Source organism: Larus michahellis, chromosome 4 (genome assembly GCF_964199755.1).
Source record: "Larus michahellis chromosome 4, bLarMic1.1, whole genome shotgun sequence".
Classification (NCBI taxonomy): domain Eukaryota; kingdom Metazoa; phylum Chordata; class Aves; order Charadriiformes; family Laridae; genus Larus; species Larus michahellis.
This window is the reverse complement of record NC_133899.1, coordinates 61,012,028-61,037,084: the sequence shown is the minus strand read 5'-3', so window position 1 is coordinate 61,037,084 and position 25,057 is coordinate 61,012,028. Positions and strand designations below refer to the sequence as shown.

At 40.8% G+C, this 25,057-nt stretch overlaps 1 protein-coding gene across 1 annotated transcript; it reads right to left on the bottom strand.

Annotated features, from left to right (window-relative positions):
• Window positions 1-374: 374 nt before the first annotated feature.
• COCH (cochlin) lies at window positions 375-24,826 on the bottom strand. Its single transcript, XM_074582436.1, has 11 exons — window positions 24,690-24,826; window positions 24,560-24,604; window positions 18,738-18,894; window positions 9,242-9,375; window positions 7,972-8,034; window positions 7,063-7,107; window positions 6,827-6,974; window positions 4,998-5,101; window positions 3,918-4,144; window positions 1,967-2,483; window positions 375-1,205 (listed from the first exon to the last, which is right to left on the bottom strand). The coding sequence occupies exons 1-11, from the start codon at window positions 24,712-24,714 to the stop codon at window positions 1,030-1,032; spliced, it is 1,641 nt and encodes a 546-aa protein (XP_074438537.1). The 5' UTR covers window positions 24,715-24,826; the 3' UTR covers window positions 375-1,029.
• Between the last annotated feature and the right edge of the window lie 231 nt (window positions 24,827-25,057).

Below are 25,057 nucleotides of genomic sequence, written 5' to 3'. Positions count from 1 at the left end.
CTGTGAGATAACTAATCCCACTTATGGGTCTGCTTACTTTCTTCTTTTCTAACCATGTAATCTGATATAAATCAGTTAGGTTTCAAGGTTCGAGGTACCTTTGGATTTGAATGTAAATGCTTTCAGTTCCCAGTGTGTGGTCTAATTTAATCTCTCTGCCCAAGATCCCTGTCTTTAACTGTCTAGCCAATAACAGCTTTGTCAAATCAAGACAGTACAAGGCAGCAGACAGGAAAAAATCTGTTTGTCAGATATATTAGGAATATCACTGTTGGCTTCAGTAGTGTAGGAAGCAGTAGTATCCACTAATATATCAGGATCCAGATCCTCAAAAAGAACTACTGTGCCTTAAAAACCTTTCAAAATCTCTGACAAACGAACCAAGCAACATAGATACACAGAAATCTGTGGGTAGAAGTTAAATGTCTTTTGATGTAAACTTTGCCAACCAGATGGCAGTATCCTTCACAATAGCAAAACCGCAACTAGAATTAAAAAAATACCTTTTAGCTATGATCTGTCATACCTTTTCTTAAACTGCCTGGCAAGAATGGATGTTGTGCAACTGAAGCACTGGAAGTACTTCACGCTACCAGGAGAACTCCTTGGAAAGATACAGAATCGTAAGCTACAGAATGCTTAGAAAAGATAGTATTGTGTATTTAAAATTATATTATTTTTAACTCGTAAGAAGACATCTAGCAAGTGACAGCAAAAACATCAGAGCTGTATTGTTTCCTCTGCTGATATCCGATAGCCTTAAGTGCACGATATGCATAGCTTTAAACTTAGGGATACTATATTGAAAATAGTAGCTGTTGGCCAAATTCTGCATTCCAACATTAAGTGCAACTTATAACAAGCTCACAAGAATCCTTGACTGAATACAGAACCAAAAAGTAGCCCTTTTTCCTCCCTTGCATTATGATAGTGTATATATAAGAATAAAACATCTGGACTTCAGAGGGACCGTTTCAGTTGCATGATTTTTAGTTTCAAAGTAGCAATATCCCACAGCAGATTTTTGCTTCATTGTTTAGAGTCCAAAAAATCTTTACAGATGCCTCTAATAATATCAGGAACCATCTGCTCCAATCCTGTGAACTCCCTAGTGAAGAAAGTATGAGATTCTCTTGGTTCAGAAGCCATGTCTTTCAGATCATCCAGAGGTGCCCAGGCAACACCCACAGAGAAGATAGTTATTCCTACAACAAGAAAAAAAAAAAATAGTTAACAGCATTTTGGCTATGGATGCAAGAAAAACAGCTATTTCTACATCCATGAATTAATCTGGACCAGAAAAGTGTGTTTCAATACCTGCAGTCTGTCAAAGATGATTAGATGCTGCCAGGAATTAGATGCTATCAGGAATTAGATTTGTCTCAGTAAAAATCCTGAAGGAAATATGGGGTCTCTTAAGAATTGCTGTCTGAGTTCTTTTTGTAGTGACACAGATGAATGTAGCAGTTACAATGTCAGTCTTGAAGCACAAGTAACACTATGTAAAATGATTTTGAAAATAGATTTGGGTCCTTTGTGTATGCTCAGTGCTTTCAAGCATCAGCAGCCCAACAAGCTTTTTGGACAGAACTGCTTGTTTTCGTCCTAGATGACGAAGGAGAGCGGGAGTCATGCTGTATTGGGTGGCATCACTGATTGAAGCTTCACTACTTGGCTCTTTATTTTTAATTTACTAATTTCTCTACTGTTTAGGGAAATAAGAGTGCGTGTATGTTTCTCACTAAGCTGCCATGAGCGAGTCTACTCACACCTGGCTCCATAGTGCTGGTTTTTCATCCTCATGGAAAACGGTTCCTTGGGGGCTTACATTTTGCTGGATTTAAAATAGATATGATACTTGATTTGCTCACTTGGCTATATTTGCAAACTTTAAAAGCTTAACATTTACAATAGAGCAGAAATAGGATGAATCAACTTCCACCGCTTATAAAGACACATCAATTACCTGCTTTTTGTGCAGCAGCAGCAGGTCCTCTAACATCATCGTAAGACTGACCGTCAGTCAAAACAATGAGAAAATTTTTGTTTGGTCCATCTTTCATTGGCCCAAACACGTTTCTGGTTGTGAAAGAAATGGCATCACCCGTAGCAGTGCCACCGCTCATGTAGCGAATGTTCCGGATAGCCGAGAGGACCTTTTCTTTCGTGGTGTAGTCTGTGAAGCTGAACTCAGTACGCTGGTCATAGGTGAACTGCACGGCTGCAATCTTGGAACCAATGTCGGAGATCTCAAAAGCCTTTGCGACGTTGCTGATGAATTCCAGCACCAGGCGGAAGTTGCTGTCTCCAATGCTGCTGGAACCGTCTATCAAGAAACCGATGTTGACGGAGTTGTAGCATGTCTTGCTACACAACATCTGCTCATGCGAACACAGTTTTTGGACAAGAGGTTTCACGTATTTGGTAGTACCAAACCAGGTGGGCATTTGGTAAGAGAAGAAGCCGTTGTTTCGACAGACGGCCTGTTTGAAAACAAAAAAGTCAACAGGTAAATACTGGCACAGCAGCTGTATAGAGAATACTCAGAGACCTATGTGATTTTCCTTCAAAGGCCTGATGGCCTAGAAATGGAGCCTGACGGTGGGCAGTTGGGGTGGGGTTTTGCCTAGTTTGTTCGTAAAGAAATTGAGGACAAACATTTGCAGTTGGAGCTATAATATAGCTTATTTTATCCAATAGTTAATCAACCCTGCCCACTCCCCCCCCGACCTCTTGAAATTTCAAATAATTTAACTTTATGAATAAGAACTGGAAATTATAACGGTGTTTTGGGAAAGTGAACTAAGTCATGGCTACTGAATATCCAAAGGATTGAAAGTTCTATACTTCTGCTTATCCACTGAAAATTTGGCTTCTCTGTTTTCCCTTTGAAATTGGTAAGCACTTTATTTTTTAAAATCTACAAAGTGTCATAAACACAGATATACAGTTGGGTAGAAATACAACTCCAGGCTATTCAAAGCAAAATTTCTTTTTCCCCTGGCTTCCATAGGGTGAATGTAAAGCGCAAGGTAATTGAGAAAGGGGTTAAGTTTAAAATCAGCTCTCCAAGATCATCACTAATTTGGCTAAGATCAAACTGCAGAAGGGGAGGGCAGGCCTCAGTCCCCTAAGGGCAGGAGCACGTAGGAGTTAGACCTGCTGCAATGCCACTGGGATCAGCAGCAAGCTGCCTTGTACCTGGAAGCAGCAGAGCAGTAGTGCTTCATCCTGTTCTGATGAAATTAGACATCTAAACCCTCCCTATGAAAAATGAGAGATTTTCCTCGCTGGAAAGTAGGTAAGACCTACTGATTAGCAAGCTCATGTGGAAGGAGCTGATCTGTGTTAGAACGCCTACTCAAACTCATCCAGAGAAATATCCAAAAGTCTTCACGCAAGATGAAATGGCCTCCATGTGAATTTGTTAGGATGGTGTTTTTCAATCTTTCCTGTCCTCTTTGTAGTGAGATTAAGTAAATGATCCTCCAAAGAGCAGGTACAGAAAGATATGCCTCCCTGCCTGCCATTTCAGGATAAGAGATATCATATCCGTGCTTCACTGCCTTCGACACATTTAACCATATTTATGATAGGGGAATCTCCTACACTGAGAATCTTCATGTAATCATAAAGTTCAGGAGCTACAACTTGGCCAAGACTGTGAACTGGGAGGACAGCACTAGCACTTTGGTACCTTTGTGTAGCCCCCTTCAGCAGGGGAAAACTCAGTGTTTCTCTAGGCTTCCTCGTGATATTCTTCTAAATCACTTATAAGCAGGGATAGCTTCACTGATGTTTTTGAGAGAAAATTATTTTTTTATATATATATAAATTAGTTCATTAAGATTTTAGCCTGAAGTAATCTCTAGAATCATAGCCATCACTGAGAAACGTATAACGATATTCTCTCTTACTTTGTCAACAAAACCAATGTCTTGTACCATTCCCAGCTCCTCTGTTGTGGGTTTCGCTACAGACACAATGAATACGTTGACTCCAAATTCTCTGGCCACTATGCCAGCTTCTTCTATATCATCTGAGGGCCAGCCATCTAGGAACACTACAATGATCTTGGGAATTCCTTTGCGTGCTCCATTTTCTAAAGAGAAGAACTTCTGAGCTGTGTGCTTCAAAGCTTTCCCTAATTTTGAACCGAAAAAGAACATGAAGAAATAATGCAATTACATTTTGATACACCAGTTTTCTATATGAAATTGTTGTGATGGATTTTGGTTATGATTACAGGTCTAAGCCAATGTAAAAGCAAAATAATGGCCCAGGAAATTTGATAATAATGAAGCTTGAGCAACCTATAAATTAAAAACCAAAAAAAAACTTCAAAGAAACCCAAAACCAAACCGCCCCTACAACCCACCCCCCCACACACAGATAAAGCTGAGGAAGAAACCACTGATATTTTTTCACACCCAGAGGTCTGGTTTCACACTAGGAGGTAGATATATTAGTGCCTGCCAAATTAACTGGGAGGAAGAAAGTTGAGGAGCTACTTAAATTTAGCTTGTGAAATGCAATGTATTTAGAAGGCTCAGTTTCCTCATTTGGCAGCCATCTCTTCACAACCACTTACTACTAATTCCGAGATTATTCTAACTCTTTAATTAGCAACTCAACAAGAATGAAATGCTCGGCCTTTTAGATATGAATTTGTCTCAAGATACCACCCCGCTACTAGTGAAAAGTTGATTACTGTTTGAATGCAGGAAGTGATATTTGCACTTCTACTCTAATTAAATGTATAATAAGCAATCCTAACTTCTGGAAATGAAATGGAAGATGTGGGAATGTTCTAGCGGGAAAATGTTGAACCTGAATAAGATGAGCGCGTCATCTAAAACACCTTCTTGCCTAACTGAATTATAAGAACTTCAGTGTGCGTATATATATATATATATGCATACTTACATATATTAAAATAAATATGTATTTGGAAATGTAAATAAATAATTTCTATTTGCATGGAGGTATGAACTCACCTGTATTGGAATTGCCTCCTCTGAAACCTAGCTCCTTTATGGCAAACAAAACTTCTTTTGCAGCAGTGAAGTTTTTCAGATAGAATTCAATTTTTGGGTGTTCACTGTGGAAATATAAAACAGAGTAATGAAGTATGTAGTTCACTTTTCATACCGCTATGGCATTAGCAAGCTAAAATACACTTAGAATCATTTTGTTCTTAGTAATATACTCTTCTTTATATTTATCATTCCTAAAATAGAAGTATGATCCTCACTGAATAATTATGACAGTCCTTAGCAAGAGGAATTATTTAGCCCCTGGGTAAATTAAGAACAGATTGATTCTTATGCTTATCAAGTAGCTGAAAACGTTAGGTTGAAAATATATACAGGAAAAAATTTAGAATGTCCTAGATGTTAAAATAAATACATTTGTGTAATTGAAAATTGGCAAGTTTTCCACTATTTGTATAAGAAATACCTTGTTTTTAAAAAATTCCTGTGAAATTTAACAGTTTGAGGAGTTTAAGAAATTTTAAGGTATCTTAGCTACTGACTCCATTTCAGGACTGAAAGATTTTAGCTACGCTAAGTTTCCAGATTTCACTTTTGATTTTTAGTAGGAAACAAATTTGCCATGCGAAGAGTAGAAATAAAAACACCTGCAGGTCAAAGAGCTGCTGCTACAAATAAACAGCCCGATCCTGCATCAGAACCCCGAGAATGAAGCCCTGAGCCAAGGAGAGCTGGGCTGCAGCGCTGACCCTCATGAGAATAACTGTTAAAATGGTACTTCTGGAGATAGATACAAAGATTATTGCTTGCAAGATTAATTTCTAATGGAGACTTCAAGGTGCTGAACCGATTACTCGGTTTCTCCGGGAATTGTTCCTCACGTTACAGTACTCAAAGCCAGGGCAGTGAGAGCGAGGCTCATTTCCCCTAGATTTTGATGTCCACAGTGGACAGACTGGATTTTTCAGGATGGAATTCATCACAAAAAGAGACACCCAAAGCGTTTCAGATGGTCTGTGCCGTGAATGTGGTCGCTCTTTCTAGTGACTGTAAAAGCAAGCCCGGGTCATTAAATCAGATGCAGATGTCTACTCTGCAGCCGTCTAAAGACAGGGGAGAGGAACAGACTTTAACGATGAAAGACGTGACGGAGAAACCCTGTGTTAGTCTAACAGATGTTTCATCTTAGAATAAGAGGGTTAAAGGCTTCTTTGTGCTTCCTTTATTCCAGAAGCAGTAGCCAAAGTGGTTAAGCCTCGGAAAACTGCTACTGCTGAGCACTAGCAAACTGAGCTGTGGCCCAAAAAATCCATTTACCAACATGTTGGATGTGGCAGTGGCTTTCAGACTGTTTTGCAGCTGTGAACATACGTTGTAGTATGAATAGGCTTAATCAAGTGACTATTTACAATTTGAAAGTATTAGCTGTAGTAACCTACAGGTTGTCGAGAGCAGCTTTTTGTTTTGTACACACACAGAGAGCCATTTGTGACAACTTCCTACAACTTTTGAAAAACCATCTCTCCTTTGTAGAGTGCTTTCTGCCGCCTTACTAAGACGAGTTACAAAACTGTCGGCAGCAGAGGGGCTGCTCTCTCTAGCCAAATATCAAGTATCACAGAGGCAGAAGACGATCAAATTTTTCACACCTTCTCACGTGGACACCTCAGCGTAGCACAGAGCAAACAGTGCTACAGCTGGAAGGACTTTGCTTTCTCTTGCTATTCATCTGCCATTATTGAGTGAACCCTGTTCTGCAAAATAAGGAGTGATATACTAATTGATTTCTCTTATTAATTACTCTGTTATATTTTGTATAGGTCTGTTCTCACCTGGCTTGTACAACTCCAACGTGCGGCCCTTCTGTTCCAATTCCCAACATCACCGCTACTTTTCCAACAAAGTTTTTCTGCAAATTAAATCTACGTTGGCCAATGTTGTAACTTCCATCAATGAGAAATGCAATATCAGCTTTGCAGTCTGTGAACATCCAAAATAATTAGACTTACTTAACACCAAACAAGCATTAGGATTTTGCTTTGCAAAAGTTAAATCTGTGGGTTCCTACCTTTGTTTCCAGCCTTTTTATCGAGTGTCTTCTTAGGTCTTTTACCTTCAGTGAAGGAAACAGCATGGATCATTTAAGAACAACAAGATGAACAGCCACAAGTGAACTACAAGAAGCTCAGACTCCAAGAATTACACTAAAATCCATCTACAGTAAGAACTGTCAATTGGTTTAATTATTAAACTCGCACTACTACTGCTTTGCACCTTAGAGAATATTCTTTTCCAAATGAAGCAGTTTAACCTTCCTTTCTACGCCTGCCTGGCTGATTACTGAAATGCAGAAAGCTGGGTGGGTCGCTGTAGCTCTCCATCCCAAGCGCCACCACTTTTCAGTCAGCAATCCTGCTGTACAGCGAGCAGTTTAAATAGTTTGGAAGCAAACCATGACTTAAAGTATAAAGCAAACGGTCTATTCACAAACAACATCCAAGTCCAGTATTTATACACCACTAACCTGCATTAAAACTGATTTAGCCTTTCACTGGCGGCATTTTCTGTGGAGAAACACACATAACATCTAAATGTCTGCTATGTACATCCTGAGAGCGCTCAGCCATTGAGTAGTTCTGTGAGAAGGAATGCATTGTCTGTCTTCTCTGTTGCTTAATAGGAATTAATATTACATGAGCTCACGAACTCTTTCCATCCTTTCTGTTATTCGCATTACTTTTCTAAATTCAGATTTTTCTTAATTTACATGAACACTACTGAAGTCAGAATCAACCTCCTCGACTACAAACGATTCCTGTTTTTTGCTGATGAAAGATATACTACAAAAGTAGATATTGTATATATTCTTTTCTTTGAAAACAAACAAATCCTATGAAGCATGGCATTTTAGTCAGGGGTTCACACACTGTAGCACATCTTATCACAGGAGGCTTCCCTTGTGGCAGAGACCTCGTACCTGTAGAAGGACGTGCTGTTGATACTGATCGCCCAACTGCTTCAAGCGCTGTGTTCTTGCTACCTGTAAAAATAACATAAGAATAAATTTACTGTATTTCAGTGTATTTAGATGAAAATACAAGTGCTTGAAGGGTGCTATATTTCCAATAATCTTTCTTCATCATCCACCATTAGCTATTCTTGGAGTAGGATGTGGGTCTAGACAGATCTTTGGTGCAATCCAGTATTGCACTCCTTGTTTTACAGCTAATAAACATCTCCTTTGAGCTCCTGCACTTGAAACATTAGCAGATGATGAGTAATTACAGCGTATCTAATTGATGAGAGTTTTTGAACTATGGCAGACATTATTTCTAGTAGATACAATTCAGGACTTGATCTGGAGAAGTGGATTTCACTTAAAACTTCACCAAAAGCACCTCTAATTCCAAGTTCTTAGGTATTGATTTGCAGTGGGCACTACGTGAGGATTACTAGTATCTTACAGATAGTAGGCTGAATTTCAGCTATGTAAACAACAAGAATGCATGAGAGATGTTTCCCAAACTTTGAAAGAATATACCAGAAAATGCATAGACTTTAATACTTTTGAAACCACAACAACATATACAACCAGTAGGCTTCTTTATACATTTTCATGAGGGAGGTTTAACCTCACCGAGGTGGCAGGGCCTGATAACTGGTTTGCAATCGGGCACAGTATCTCAACTGCGCGGACAAAAACTTCTGAAAAACCCCACTCTGTCACCCTGGAGCTTACTGACCATGGCACATGCAATGGGACATCATTCCTGGTTTCGGAGGGTCACTGTTCTGCTTGCGGGGAACGCTGCGCAAGCTCTTTGAAGGGTCTGACAAGCGCCAGCGCCTGCACGAAGGCAGGCAGGGGGAGAAAAAGGATAAAAGTATATGTCTGGGAGCGGGAGGAGGACGGGACTGCAACAGCAGGATTGAAGCACTGGCTTAGACCAGCTTAAACTGTGGTGGAACTGCCCTGGCAACTGCCTGCTGTCATGTCATTACATTCTAAATTACTGCGATCCATTTTTACGCTTCTGCTACAGATTGGCTAGTCTAGCTGGAATAGTATTTTAAGGAAATTGTGAGAAAATGAAAGTAAAATAACGCGTTAAAAGAGAAAACTGGTGTTACTACACTTCAGACAGCAGCCCCATTTGTTTATGCATACAGGAGCACCGAAGAAGTTTCCTAGAGTTCTGTTAATGTTTCAAATATAGATTGCAAAGTAGTAAGTGGGATCCACCTACGAGTCACTGAGAAAGACGAAGCCCATCTAGTCAGCACCTGAGACTGGATCCCATTGGCATTTACAGCAGGGTAGTTTTCCTGTCCTGGGAGAGTCTGTATCCTTACAGCTCCTCCTGCATTGGTGATCACCCCGCTGAGATACAAAAAGACACATTTTAACCACAAGAAAATGCAGTGCAGTTACACCATCATTAGTATGTTGGACTCAAGCCTTCAGAAAAAGATGCCATACAGGCTGGTAGGTGTGTTCAGGTTAAAACAAGCTGGAAATTGCTGAAAAGAATTTTAAAAGAAACTATTCTGCTGAGCACCACACAAACGTATTAAAAAAAAAAGGTCAGGAAATTCTAAAATTCTGGCAGTGGTCGGACTGACGCAGAAGAGTGCTGTTTCAAGGATACACCAATTCCTAAAGGAAAGAGCTCCAGCAAAACATATTCGAGTTTATTATGCCTCATGCGTATTTGTGAGCGAAACAAGATTTGGCACGCTTAACTACAAAATGACTAAAGCTAAGAAAACTGAGAAGAAAAATTGCTCTTTATAGTAGTAATGGATATGTAGGATATCTTGTTACGCAACTACAGGCTGAGATCAGAAGTGGTAGATATTATTGATAGCAGCCATCAGATTACTGATAATTATAAGAAGGAACCTAAAGCATCTTATTCTTCTTATTCACCTGTAGTAAATATTAAATGTGAAATCTGAAATGAATGAAATAATTAAATGCAAGTTAATAACTGGGTTGCTTTCAGTCTAGACTTGGAAATAGTCTATCAACAGTAGATGCAATTCAACTGTGTAATTTTCACCGACAGAGATGTAGTGTAACGTACCAAATTGCAGCTTCAGAATTTGGAATACTTAGGTAACAGTTAACAAGTCATAGCTATCTTCATCAGTTTAAGCACACCGCAATGCATCCTTAATATACAATTACAATGGATTAATTAAAAAAAAAAATTCAGAACAAACACCAAGAAGCTTACTGATTGAAATATCTTATAAAGTCATATTCAGTATTACGAGACCGTTACACTCCTTAATGCCTTACCAGAAGGGTCAGTTCAGAAACAGAAGCGACAAGAAAACTCGTAGCAAAATCTGTGGAGAAAGTTTTCCAAGACCGAGAATAGAGTCGAACCTAAAGCACCCAGACCCTAGACAAGTTTTTAGAAGCCATAGTCTAGTTCTCAATGGCGGCCACTGTTACTTTTCCCTTGTTGAGTTCCATTTCATGACTCAATGACCAGGTTTTGAGATTGCCATCGGATCTCTCTTGCCATCTGAGACAAATGAAGGAATAGCTAGTTTGAAAATCTTGCTGATGCTTATAGGCTGAGGATCGTGTGAATACCCAGCAGGACAACAGATTTTATGCATTTTGGAAACTTCAGGGTTAAAAGCAGCCCAGAGACAACTTCACTGGTTTTGCAGGAAGAGAGGCTGTGGCGATTGGTTTTATTTGGATACCCCAAGTGACAATAACAGGCATCAGAACCATTCAGATCTCTTTTTTATGTGCTACTGAAAGAATGGTTATTATTTTTTAGAGGCCAAAATTCAATGTTGAGCTTCTCTAATAGGGAGTAAATGCTTAAATGCTCTGTAGTACTTGGGCAGGTACAGCACTGCGGGAGACAACCAACCATTTCCAGACTATTTAAAAACAGCAATGCGCGCCTTTGTGTTTATTTTCCTTATCTGTTTGGCTTCCTGCTTGAAAAGAGATCCCTGCCTAATCGGATTTAAAACAATGTGAAAGTAGAGTAATCAAGATCAGAGTTTAGAAAATCTTGCCTATATTTTGGTAATACGAGCTTTGGGTATCTGTGGCGAAGGCACAGTAAGGCAAAGTTATCTTTCAGAAAAATAACACATTAATGTATTTAGAATAATTCAGTCTAATTAGAACACAATTTCCTTCTCCAGTACCTGGTTCTCTTTGGCATTCAAGCCTTCACTAGTATCTCAGTTTTAACGGATAAGGAAATATGCATCAGAAATAGACTATATTGTGTTTAATTGGAACGGTTCCTAGTTTAAGTTTATACTTGCAGTTTTAGTGAAGCTACTTTGGGCTTGCATCAGCATACTTGATCTATGCCCAAGCTGGCTCCAAAGAGGAGCTTAGTATCTCTTCCCCCTTCCTTTGTGGTGGACTTGCAACTGTGAGCACTGAATTAAACTCAAGAACACATTCATACTGAAAGCCCAGCCCAAGAATTATTCCTGGAAGCAATGATTTCTGCTTGTTATAGTCATAGCGTGACCACTTCTGTCTATATAGTTCCATTTTTTTCCTATTGGTCTTTTCATTTTGATTGCCAGGTAATCATTCTGGGGAAAAAAAACCCAATAAAATCTAGATACTCTCCATCAAACTTGGAAGCTTTCCACTGAAACCAGAGTAGATTTATTTGCCCCTTATCTATTTATTGAAGACATGGGATTCTGTATTTCATCACGAGTCAAAACTCTAGACTGCCTTTTAAAGATACGCTATTTCCATACAACAGCTCTGCTATTTTTCATGCAGGTGGGGGGGTCGATATTAGATGTGAATATAACATGAACTATATCTCTATGAAAGTTATTCCTCTTTTCTTGCCCTTCTGTAGGTAAGTTAATAAGTTTAAGCCATCTTTTACAATCTCATCAGTTTTACTTGGGCTGTTTCTTCCAGCAGAAGCAGAATAAACCATATTGTCAGTCTGCCTTTGTATTCTGAACCAGATTGGAAAATTCCTTTCTGCAGTCATTCATGATTTACTTTAAAAATGAGGTTCATCCTGTGTAGATCTACAGTGGTATTCAAAGAGTGAAGTAGTGCCTTTGCACTTCCTCCGAATGATTTATGTCATTACAATCTGCTTTGATTTCACCGCTGTTCTTTGCTCCTGTGTGATGACTCACATTGCCATGGCTGTTTTGATTCAACTGGAACTCTGCAGATTTTCCAGGAACAGCTTTCGCTTCCTTACTCACTGTGTTCCCTGCTACTGACAGCACTGCTTGATGGCAACTTTTATATAAAAGCTGTCAGTCCGTTCTCTTGCCTGGCTTCGCTTTCAATAACAAATCATAATTTATATCAAAGTGGTATTTTTCACTCAAAAATGCACACAAATTAAACAGAAAAGTAGATACATGAGGAAGCAGTCCAGTACTTCACTGCACAATATCTCATGGAAGGCAGTATACTGGCCAAGGGCAGCAGAAGATATGGGAAGGTCTTACAAAATATAGGAACTTAATCTAAACCATACTTAAAAATCTGAATTAAGGTAAAGAGCAGATGAGATTGAAGCTTTTTAGAGACCTAAGCACCTCCTCAAAGTAAAGTGCAAGAACTGTCTATCCGCACTCTCAGAAAAAGAAACATGGGGCTGGCCTGCCTTTGCTGAATTTTGAGTGTTTTTCAAGGAGCCTGCACATCAAAACTGATGCCTAGGCCACAGAGAGACTCCTCCAGCCGTGGGAGATGACCCTTAGAGATGGAACTGCAGTCAGCAATCTTAGGCATAGCAGCAGAAAGCTGAAATACCATCTCCTGTTAAAAGAAAGGGGAAACACCAGATTTTCACCTGGTGAAAGTGTTTTTCCTCTGGGTAAACGTTCGATTGTTTCTCAGAATTTCTAAGACTGATGACAGATTTGGCTGATGGAGAGAGCACTTTCTGAAGCACACTTAGAAGCTCTTGACTTGTTTAAAAATGTTGGAGATGAAGCCAAGTGGCTATTCCCTTAAATGGGCTTAGTGCTAAGTGTAAGGTAAGGATCAGCTAGATAAAATTGTCTGAAGATAACAAAACATTGTCAGTGAAACAGACAAAGATTGTTTTCCCCCCCTTGTTGTATAATGGTGTTAAAGAGTGAAGAGAAACAGATTTGAACCTAGACCAGATGTTCTATGCCAAGGAAGGATCCCCAGCCCAAAAGGCAGCAGCGCTCCAACTGGGCTGTTAAAAGTCGTACATACTGAGCTGATTTAGTCTTGCAGTTCCAGAAGCAAAATGTTTGCTCAGAAACTCACATGGTATGTTTTTATGCTGATCATTATGCTCATCGTACATGTCTATAGGTAAGCTATCTGCTTCTTCAGCAGACGGGAGAGAAGAGAAAGAAGGCAGCCTGCCATCCTACGCAAGAGCGGAATTTTGACCCCCGGGAGCTCTTTTTCCCCATTGCTAACAGAGTGCTGGCTCTGATAGCAGCTGGCATTTCCTATAGGGTCCTTGGATGAAAAGCATTATCCTCAGGGACTTAAGACAGCTGAATTACCTGAATTCCCATCTTTCCTTCCATCAGCAGCTGCATCAATCTCCTTCCACATCATCCGCCTTTCTTCATCGCTCCAAGCGGCGCCCTCCCCTTCTCCAAACTTCAGTCTCCTCCTGCTGCCTGACTGCCTTCCATCACCAACACAGAGCCGCTCAGGGTTTCATGCCAGCATCCCCTGGCCGCCCAGGTTGTGCTCTTTCTGTCTCCTCTGCACCCCTATTGCTTTTGGCAGGAAAGAAGGCTCAGCAGCAGAAGCAGGCACTATACCAAGGTTTCCCAGGGGATCTACAGCTGCTCAGAAATCCCTCTGGCCAGACAACCTTTTTTTGTCAGTATTCTTCTAGCAAACACTAGGGTAGCCCAGGGGCCATTCCTGTTTGTGGTCACTTTGTGGCCAGCTTGGTAGTACCATGATACGCTTTTGTTACACTCGAGTTCTAGAACCCCAGCGTTTAATTAGAAATGGTTCCACCCCGTGAGCGGTTAGGAAAGTTATGAAAAAAATTTACATGCCTATTTAGCATCTTAAAAACTACCACATGAGGCTAGGTCTCCATGTAGTGGAACTGGCACTAGAACAGAACTGCACAAGCTGAGAACTTAGTCCTTCATTTGACCTTCTGATTATTAATCCAATTAATCACTCAGTGGTAGATTTAACTCCGTTCTTCATGCCTGCACAGCGACAGCCTGGTAGGAGGTTCTCCATTCTTCCCCTGACAAATAAATCTTTTATTCTTCTGCCCAGAAAAAGAACAATATTAAATAAATATTCTGTTTCCTGAGAGTAATTACACATAAAATGAGGGGAGAAAAAGGAGAGAAAAAGCCAAATATAACAAACTAAAACAGGCAGAAAAGTTATTCATCTGTAGTATGCAGAATTATTCATAGCCGAAATCGGCTAAGTTCTTAATGTGCACTATATAGTATTTTATTGTGTTAATAATTGCCTCACAGTAATGGAACTACTCATAGGAATAAACGTTATTTGGTTTATACAAAATTAAGGAATCAGGCCTCAATTTGGACCTGGCTCAGAAACTAGAGTCTATGTGGAGAGGGTGGGGAAACTGACCCATGCTCACACCACCCATTCCAGTTTAAAAAAAAAAAAACAACCAACAAATAAACCCATAAGCACTGCTCCCAAGATGGATCCTTCTTGAAACAGCGGAGAGCTGTCTGACTGTGCTTTGTACAAGATAACAGCAACAGTCGTCGTAGCGGCACAGGCCGGGTACTCAACAGCACTGAAGGTACAGAGCTCTATCGCACTCACCGTGCCGTGTAATATAGGGCATACTTCATTGTAAACTAGATGCGGTTGTTTCAGTTACCTGGAGGAAATCTCCGAAGTCCTCAAAGCCGGTATCTAGTTACATCACGATAACAGCAAATTGCGGTGATTAGCTATTAGCAATATGTTCTTGGAGTTTGACATCAATATGGGGCTTAGCCATTGCAACACAGAGCAAGAAGGAACAATTTATATTTTTTTGCCTGTTATTGTTGGATTTTGTGGCCTGCACTGAAGTTAGCAGAGATCTAATCAGCTATCCTCGCACCTCCATCCAGCAATCCTTTTTTATCAGAACCAGTATTTACAGCTGCTAATAGTTGCAGCAAAACCACCGAAACAGTCTCTTATGGCAAGTTCTGTTCTAAGTGAAAAAGGCTGGTAGGACTAAGCCCCCAACTTAAAAGCAGTCCCCAAAAACCAGCAGTTCTCCTAAACAGAAGATTTTTCACCTATAGTCTGCTCTTTCAAATTGCTGTACTACAATTTAGCATATTCAGAAGACTTGAACATTGTTAATGTACATATTTACTGGAAGAGACAGATTAGAATGGTGGGTATATTTTAATCCCTTCATTGCTATTAGAGGCCTCTTTGTTCTTGGAACACCCGTGGAGACAGATCATTAGGTTTTACAGAGGTGCACATTTCACAAGAGGTATAATTTGAATTGACACTGACTATGGAAAAATCCATATTTTTCCATGCTCCTATGCTTCCGGGCATATACAATAATTATGCACAGTTTATAAGGTACAGACTTTAGTGAAGACCTAAGTGGCCTTCCACAGACCTGTGCTGTATTATCTTAGGGGAAGACTACATAAATCTTGAAAAGAAGTCTGCTTCTTCCATTTCTTGTACCTCCTTCTATTGTAAGTGTGTTGATTTTTCTGGTGCTGATCTAAAAACTGTATTGAAAAGTATAGATCATGTACACATCTGATTCAAAAATTATATTTAAAAGTCTAGATCATGTGAACTTTTGCTAGCATTTTCAGTATTTCCACTATTCGACTTTTGCTAATTCCTGAGTATTTAAATTAATACGAGATTCTGCTGAGGTACAAATCTGGAGTAAAGCAGATCTCGCAGCCCGGTTGGATGGGCCGTGCTGTTTTGCTGCAGCTGGTCAGCAGCGGCCCCCAGCTGCGGGGGAACCGAGCCCCACCAGCTCTCTTGGTGGGACTTCTCTAGCCATCAAACACTCGCCACTGGTGTGGGAGATTTAAGTTCAACTAAGGCTAGCTGAACTGGTTAGGAACTTCTGCCACATTTCAAAACACTCAAGACATAAGTATCTTCAGAAAGCGATCTTTATATAGGAAAAGCCTTTTTTTTCCTCCTTAAGACAAGAGCTCTTTGACAACCAGTAAAGAAACAGAGTGTTAAAAATAAATGGCTACATCACTAAATACAAGCATTGTCTTAGAAAAAAGACAACTGGAAGAAACCTCAGTTTTCCTATATATGCTTTTTTTTTTTAAAAAAAAAAAAAGGAAGACATTTGATCCAGGTATTCTCTCATAGACTTCTTCTACATACATAAACTAGGAAAGCGAAAAACTGAACTTTTGTTTTTAAAAAAAACACCCATGAAGACGCTTAAAGCACACTGAATGAAGCATTCATTCTTTTCACAGAAGGATCAAAAGGAAGCCTGTTCTAACAGTGAAAACAGAGACATATAATTATCTTTGAAACTAACTCTTAAGCTTTTAAAACAAGTGCACACAGATCCCCCCGACACCTCCCAAGTTCTTTCTAGCTGCCCCTGGAGTACTTTAGCTCTTAGTCTCCTTTACAGTATTTAACAAATTCCAGATAGAATTTCTACTCAATTTAAAAAAACCTGTTAGTTTTAGTTTACTTTGGAGTTTAACTACTATGAAGATATCCTGAATTTCAGAAGTCTTGTTAAAAGTTATAGGATTTCAATTGACATTTTAAATAAGTTTCTGGATAGTAATTATAGCCCCATAAGTATTATTTAAAATGCTTAGTATGTATTTTACAGCATTTAAAGTATCAAGCAATGAATGTTAACTCAAAATCCCCTTTATTTTCCTCCTTTATCTTCTAGTCATTTATTTCACTAAAATTTTGGGGTGGTATTTTTGTAAATAAAAAAATACTCTGATAGCAGAGTTCAGCATCGCAGCAATATATTCTGAAATAATTTCCTTCTATTGCTTGGGAACAAGAAGAGATTGAAACTATTCCTCCCTTTCTTCTAAAGGTTTTGTTTCACTTAAGCTTTTAAGAATAGTTTTGGCATTTCTGCAAGGCAGTAGTAGTCTTATCTGGAATATACAAATACAATAAGATGGTATGATTTCTTTTGTTTTAACTGTTGTTTATGTATATGTTAACATCAATGTACCTAGATGCTAAATAAAACTAAGAAGGTCAATGGTGCTTGAAGGGATTCTGGATAACTTACGTTGTATTCCTCAAATACTAATGAAATCTCATTCAAAGGAACAGAACATTAAAAACGGTCTCCGTAATATAGTATGATACCTCAATATAATGATTTGTGTCAAGAGTACCTCTTCAAACCCAAATAATTTAGATTATATGCACGATGAAGTCTTACTTTTAAATATATTCATAATATTTAATTATAGATTTTTCAGAAATTACAAGAAATTCGGGCAGGATGATCTAGTCTGTACTTTTATGTCAAGATAGGATCGATTATAGTTCTCTAGCTATTCTAGACAGATGGATGTCTATCTGTTGTTGGAAACTGCACTGTCCATTGCAGTTCCTATGATATCCCAGGTCATCTAGTCTCTGTCCTTATTATTAGGCTTTTCTTCATATCTAATGCAAATTTCATTGCCGAGATGTCAGTCCTATCCTAGGAGTCCTAACACCTTACAAAGTTTTGAAACTACTTTGTGGTAGGAAGAATATCGTGAAAAGGTCTAAGTGAAGAAGTATCATGTGGTACGACCAGTTAATAGATGAATCTAAGAATCCTCCTTTAATAACCAAAAGCTTTCTCCAAGTATCAAAATCAAAGTCTGAAACTCCCTGGAGACTGACAGTCAGGACTCAGTCTGGTTTCCACAGGAATCTGAAATAGATATCTCTGTCTCCAGCTATTTTGCCTAACATTTCCTTATTTAAAATTGTTCTAAAAAGTAATTTACCTTGCAAGTAAGTAATTAAATGTTTGTCTTTCCTCCAAAAAAAAAGAAATAGTCAGATGACCTCAATAAGATTTCTGCCAGCCTGTTCTCCTTCCCCTGTGGAATTATTATTGCTGTTCTAATGACATCTATTTAACATAGGTTATCTGGATATTTTCCTTAGTTTCCCATTTGATACAGGAGTGAATGAAGCTAGACAGCAATCTCTTAATTAGACCAGTAAATAGACTAACACTCACCAAACAACTGTCAGAAAAGAAATACTGTGGCAAAGAGACATAACACTGATTAATAGTCTTTATGAACCGCATTCACCCAAATCACAGGTAGGTCTGTTTGCACAGGAGCTTAAACCAATTTCAACCATTTCACTGTCATGTAAATGCAAGTAAAAAAGTGCATCTGCTTTCATTCTCCGATTGGTTACCATTTACGCTGTATCCTTCCGTGTTCCAGTGACACGTCTGTTCCCTTACAGTGAAAGTCTGTCTGCCACTGTGCCGTTTCAGGGAACATTAAGCAAGCTGTTTCCAGGAGCACCTAACACAACTCGGGTAACTTGCTAAGCACCCAGCTGTTCTTTTCTCTGTTGCTCTCTCTTCTCCTAAAGACATTCCTGTTGAGCTACTATGTCTCCCAAAGTCCAGAAAGATCTTTATTATGACGGCATCAAAAGGTTAAAATTGATAAATGCAGCAAGACTATATAACCTTGCTTAACACATTGATTAGCAATCTTCTGACTCACCTGTGTATGGCAGCTCCACAGACGCTGGAAAGAGAGGCATAAACTCCATCCCCAAAGACATAAAATTGCCATAGAGGACAGTTTGCTGGGCAAAGGACATCTTCTGTCTCCTTCCTCAGGTCAAGGCCTCTTGTAAAGCACGTGACAGCAGTGGAAGCTAAAGAAAAAACAAGAAACTGTGACATGAAAATCATCAGGGTGGTTGGTTTTGTTGTTGTTGTTGGTTTTTAATCTCCTACCATTTCCAGGTTTAAAGCAATGTTTAAGTTTGAAATTGGGTACAGTGTCTCATCTTATGCTCCAGTAGGTCTGTAAGGATATTTTTGGAGCTTACAAGTGTGCAGCTATGAAAAGGAAGAAAACACTTTATGGGAAAGAAGTGGCAGGAAAAGGTGGAAAAAGCTTAAAAAATTAAATAATTAAAATTAGATAAAAACAACACTATAATAACATTAAAATAATATCCAAGGAGTATTACAAGGTGGGAGCAAAGCACCAGTAATTCACATCTGTAAGTTTACTGCAGAGACCGAAGGGCAAAGGAAAGGAGTTTTGAGGGCTGGTGAACACAGGCGGCGGGCAGCACTCTCCAAGGGAGACATTAAACAACTCTGACATCCCCACAGTAATCTCCAGCCATAAGACATCTATGAATCACTCGGGGAAACTCTGAGCCTTCTCTCCAGTGGCATTCACGAAGCAGGTTGACAGCAGCATTCCCCTTAGCCTCTGCAATAAATCCTACTAAAGTCAGCGTTAAAGAGAGTACACATCTCACTCCAGTAACATCTAGAACATGCATATAAATTCATTGCAATTAAGTTTACATCATTATCCTTGTGCAAAGGCCTGTCAGATTGACCCAGCGAGACAGAAAGTTTTTATTTATCTGAGGCACATGCACTTTTCACATAGAACCCTGCATTTTTTCTTAAAAGCTGCTCCTCAGATTACCATTATTAAGCTTTTACTGTGCTTGCACATGTACACTGTAGGTATGCAGACACACATTTACACCTCTATACAGTTTTGCTTGGCAAACTGATCCTTTTTTGTTTGAAAACTTTGAGATCATTATCTCGGATGCTTCTTCTACACATGACAGCACATTCAGCTGGTCTGACAGCACAGCAAAATAGGGCTTTGGCTTAGATCAACATCAATTCAATATCGTAAATCCAAACCATGACTGGATATTTATTGTGAACTTCCTAAAGAGCACATCTTGCCTTTGCAGAGCACCAGAAGGCGCAAGAATCTTTTCTATACGCACTGTAAGTATTACTTTTTCCACAGCATTGAGGGCTGACGGAGGCTGGCCCGTGTGGTGGTGCATACACCACGGCGTTACTTCCCAAGGAGAGCATCTTCAGGGGATCAGTCATCTTCCACCTGCTTCCCCTTTCGCTCTTACCCCAGGGTGTTTACTGACCCTAACATAAGCCGCTGTTATTTTAAAGTATTTGGAGCATACACCGTCCCTCAGCAGTGATGGAAAAGATCCCACATCCTGCTCATCTCACCGACTTTAGAACTGAAAAGCAGAGCAGTTACAGCTGGAGTTGCACACGAAAGTGTGTCTGTTCACTCTGGCTACATAAATCTAACACATACACGTTCATAGACCATGCGTGTAGTTCTACTCTTAAGTATATATAATCCTCATTAATGCTACACTGAAATTATGTTAAACTACCTAATCGTATTTTCATGAAAAAAATCTTTGCGGCTATTTGTCAGCATAGGGGTGTGGCTTAAGTGTGCTAAAGGTATTCATATAGTCTACAGTAAGAAAAACAAAAGCAATACATACTTCTTCGTTTTCCCCTTTTCAAGACAGTAAAAGCTGTCCACCTACCAAGACACTGTGAAGTGATTTAATCTGATTCTCAAGTATCCTAACAAATAAATAAGTTTTTTTAGGACTAAATCTTACCTACTCACATCCTCTCCATGTTTAGTCCTATACATTTGCCTTAAAAACAAAAGTCTGAAAACCCAAGCAGAATCACCATGCTTATACCTAGAAACATATTTTCACTGTTGAAGTGTTATATTAGTGGTGTTATGCTAAAAGAAGTCGATTTGCTTTGCTGTTCTAGTCCAGTAATTCTTTCATGAAACTTCTACAAATGTATTAGTTAATCACTGGGCACTACTCAAGTAATATCCACCAAATGACAACTAGCGAGACCATCAGAAGCAGAGAGCAGCTGGAAGGCTGGATGCCCTCGGAGGAACCACTGCAATGAGATCTCTGGTAATCTCTGCTCTCACAGTGCTGCTTGCGCCATGCACCCGGCAACATTTCCCCAGCCTCTCAAAGTGCAAGACGCCACAGGAAGTTTTGTACTTGTCATTTCTAATGTACTGTATGTGACCGTATGCACAGCCTGCCAAGGAATTCAAAGACAATGATTAGACATGTCTAGTTAATGAACCCTTTATCACTCAGAGATTTGTATTTCCCTCACTACCAGGTACTTACTAATTACAGTCGTATGTCAAACTAACATGATACATAGCACAGAAGATGGGGGTTGGGGGAAGAAATAAATCTTGCTGTGTTTTCCCTGGCTATGAAAACACAGAAATCCATTGCAGCCCAGCCATGGGATTTTTGTGTGCTGACAGCCTAAATACTGTCATGATCCTTGTCTGCACCATGAGAGGGGAGGGGGCTGCGTGAACTGAAGAGCTGACACACTGTAGCTGGGGCTTTAGCAGTTCATGCCTCAGTTGGATCAGCACCGAAGCAATAACACACACTTTGAAGTACATGATGCTGTTAATCAAAAAGCAACTATTTCATTTTGGTTCTCTATGTAGGTAGATACAGTTTTCTATAAGCTGTAATTCTGTAACTGAGACTAACACTAGGAATGTTAGGTGCACTATCAAACTGAGAAGTACTGGGTACCAAAATTAAGACTTACAATACCAGCTCCGCAGCGGATTTTGTTCTTCCCTGTTAGCTAATGCATCATCAGCTATCCAACCCATAAAACTACAAGTACTCTGTTGCAAACGGGAAAACTTATTGATCAGGTCTGAATAACAGATAATATGCAATAGTTGTTTGCCAGCTTACATACTAATCGTTCTCCCAAATTTCATGTGATATCACTATCAAAGTTGAAGGTGGTGGTTGTTTTTGTTAGTGTATCCAAGATACTTCATCACAGCAGAAACCGCCAAAGAGCTCGCTCTCCCCCCCTCTCTCTCTATATATAAAGTAAGTGAGGTAAAACCCAGATGTTTTGATCCCTGTAATTTAAGAATGCAAGAGCAGTCACAGTGGAGGCATTTCTCTGGATACTTACGTGATCCAATACTCTAAATCCATGCATTTTTGGAATAAGGAAAGATAAGCCTGTAATTTACAGGAAAGGACTCAGTCCTAGACTCCTACCCATTCTGGACTCTGATGAAGACTAGAGACCTATGTTATGTGATATAAAATTAAGCCTTCAGAACTGTAATAAAGTGACCATCATCCCATTCTGTCAAGACACACACTCTAAGCATCATGGGAACACACTACATCAGGGTACACCATAAAAACATAGTACAAAGAGACTGTATTTCTTCCCGATTTAAGTCATGTTTAAAGGTAGGGATGAATGTCTTCCATCACTGTTGACCTAAAAAAGAAACAAAAAAAGTAAAGGCTCACTTCTCTCCTAAAACATCCATCCATCACTCCATCAGTTCCATCTGTTTAGTGCCTCATCCCGTGTACTCTGATTTGCCCTAAATAGTTGTTTCTTATGCCTACCTATAAAAGTTCTGAACTTTTGACAGGAGTCACTAATTTAAAAGACTCTAGAAAAATAAAATCCATAGCCAAAATCTGAACTTTTCTAATCTTGAAGTCTCCATGTCCAAGTCCAGAAGTCTCTGCTTTGGGAAAGCAGAGTTTGTTTATGTAAAGGAAAAAGAATAGGGTTTCCTAAGTGTGAGGTAGCTGTATGAGTCACAAAACAGCAAACAGGAATATTTGAATATTTTATCTTGAGGATTCAAACAAGCCTGCTTTTTATATCTTATGCAAGGATTACTCACACAAACCTTATCCATATTAGGAAAAAAGACATACTAGTAGAAATATACTGTTTATATTTTGGAAAACGTGTTCACAGATTGCATATTAATTCATGTAATCTTAAATACACATCCTAATCTGGACAAAGGCAATGTGATTTTTAAAAAAATCTGCTCAGGGCTATATAATTTATTTCAATCTGAGACTTGCCCTTTTCTGATCAACTTAAGGTCACTTTCCATCACATGCCAATGTTCACCCACCCACCCAGTCTCATGTACGGTAACCAGAACTGTATATTTATAACTGTACATACTATAACTAGTATTTTTTGCATTTGGGGGGGAATATCAGGAAAGATATAAGATCCCTTAAGATCTCCCTGAGTAGTTATGAGCCTAAATGCAGTAGATTTTTGAGAAAATTAATGTTCTTTCATTACTTTGAACAACAGAATTTAAGTACTTATATAAAAGCTCCTGCAAGCTTCTAGTTCAATAACCAAATGCTGCTGAATTTAGGCTCTGAATAATGGTAAGAGACAACAACTTACAGTAACAGTTCACATTTTATACAACAAACACATCCTGGTACCAATATTCCATTTTGCCAATATTCCCTTAATGTTATTTTAGTTCGTTACAGATACCTTCAGGTTACAGAGGCTTCTCCTCCAACCCTGGCAGGAAGCATTACAGCAAATTTTTTCACTTGTTTCCTGACAGACTGTCGGCATTTCATCTGTAAAATAAAAAGGAAAGGAACTGTGGTTGGAGTAGGTTTTCTTTTACTGTGCATTTTTTTTTTCCTCCTTTTTTAGGCATAGCACTCCTGTGATATATAGCTATTACTGCTTTAGCACAGAAGAATTTTCCTAATGCTTGACTGAACATAAAGTGAGCAGCAAATCCTACTTTCTAATGACAGTGAAATCCTGAAGAACGGTTCAGAAAAGCTTGAGGTCACTCACCTGCTGCAGGCCAGGCCTGCGTGTGGAAGCACATCCTTCTGGAGGCTCCTGCCCTCCCTTGGTGAAAGGCTCCGCTGGACTGGGCAGACGATCCGCTTGCATCCTTCAGGTTAATTATTTAACTGCTCCCTGTGGCTCTTGCTTCCTGTAGATTGACTCTGGCTCCAGAAGAGCCCACTTTCTGGCACCAGGGATGCGGTCCCATAGGGCATGGAGCAACAGGCAGCCCCTGCCCTGCTAGGCATGGCAAGTACCTTCTTTTGCTTTCCAGGTCAAAATAATGGCGGGGCATGTTTAAAAGGTTTTTAATCAACTCCATGGTCAGAAATATGCCGTAGATCCTCAGATTGCCAAGCACCACGCGAGTGCCTTCATAACACGCACAAACACACCCCCACTCACACTTGCTACCAGCACTCCCCTGGATGGGGGCACCTGTCACCACTGCTCTTCTTCAACCTGTGCCAGGAGGGAGTTTCACCCCCGTTTGGAAGCGTTCCCAGACACCCTCCGCGCCCTTCTGCGGCCTCCCCCGCGGGTCACAACCCCCCCCAGCAGCCGGACACGGCGGGGCCCGAACGGACCCCGGCCCCGGCGCAGCCTTCCCCGGCGGCAGCGGCTCCCCGGCCCGGCCCCGGCCAGGACTCCCGTCGGGCGGCGGCCGCCACAGGGCGCGCCGGGGAAGCGCCGAGCCGGCACCCGCGACCCCCGGCGCCGCGATCGCCCGGCGGGGAGGGACGGGCAGAGACGGTGCGAAGGAGAAACCCCCCCGTGGGGATGGAGGGGGGAGGAGGTCGGACAACTCACCCGAGCCGTCGCTCCCGCGTACGGGGCCGCCGAGCAGGAAGGCGCCTGCGAACAGAGCGGGAGCGGGTCGGGTCGGGGCCATGCTCCGCGCCCGCCCCGCCGGCCCCCAGCCGCTCCCCGCGGTACCCACCGAGGAGAAGGGGGACGACCCACATGGCGGCGGGGCGCCCCGCACCCCGGGGGAACGGCGAGCAGAGGGGAGCCGAAGGGAGGGCACCAACGCAGCACAAGGCAGCCGAACCGGGCCGCCCACACCGCGGAGCTGCCGTCCCCGCCGTGCTGTCCCGGCACCTCCGCGGAGCCGCACGGACGGCAGCGGCCGCCGCGCCCGCTTTAAAGCTCTGAGTTTGAGGCGCATGGGCACTGGGGCGGGCGAGGGTGGCCGGGGCGGGAGGGAGGGAGGGAGGGAGGGGAGCCGGGCTGGGCGGCCCCATCGCCGGGCAAGGCCCGGCAGGTGCTGCCGTGTCCCCCCGCCCCCGCCTGCTCCTGCCACCCGGG

Coding starts and splice junctions, on each gene's coding strand:
- COCH (XM_074582436.1), bottom strand. CDS start 24,714: ATGTGGGTCGTCCCCCTTCTCCTCG. Junction 7,108..7,971: donor AACAGCACGTCCTTCTACAG/GTACGAGGTCTC, acceptor CCTTCACTGAAG/GTAAAAGACCTAAGAAGACA. Junction 6,975..7,062: donor TAAAAAGGCTGGAAACAAAG/GTAGGAACCCAC, acceptor GGATGTTCACAG/ACTGCAAAGCTGATATTGCA.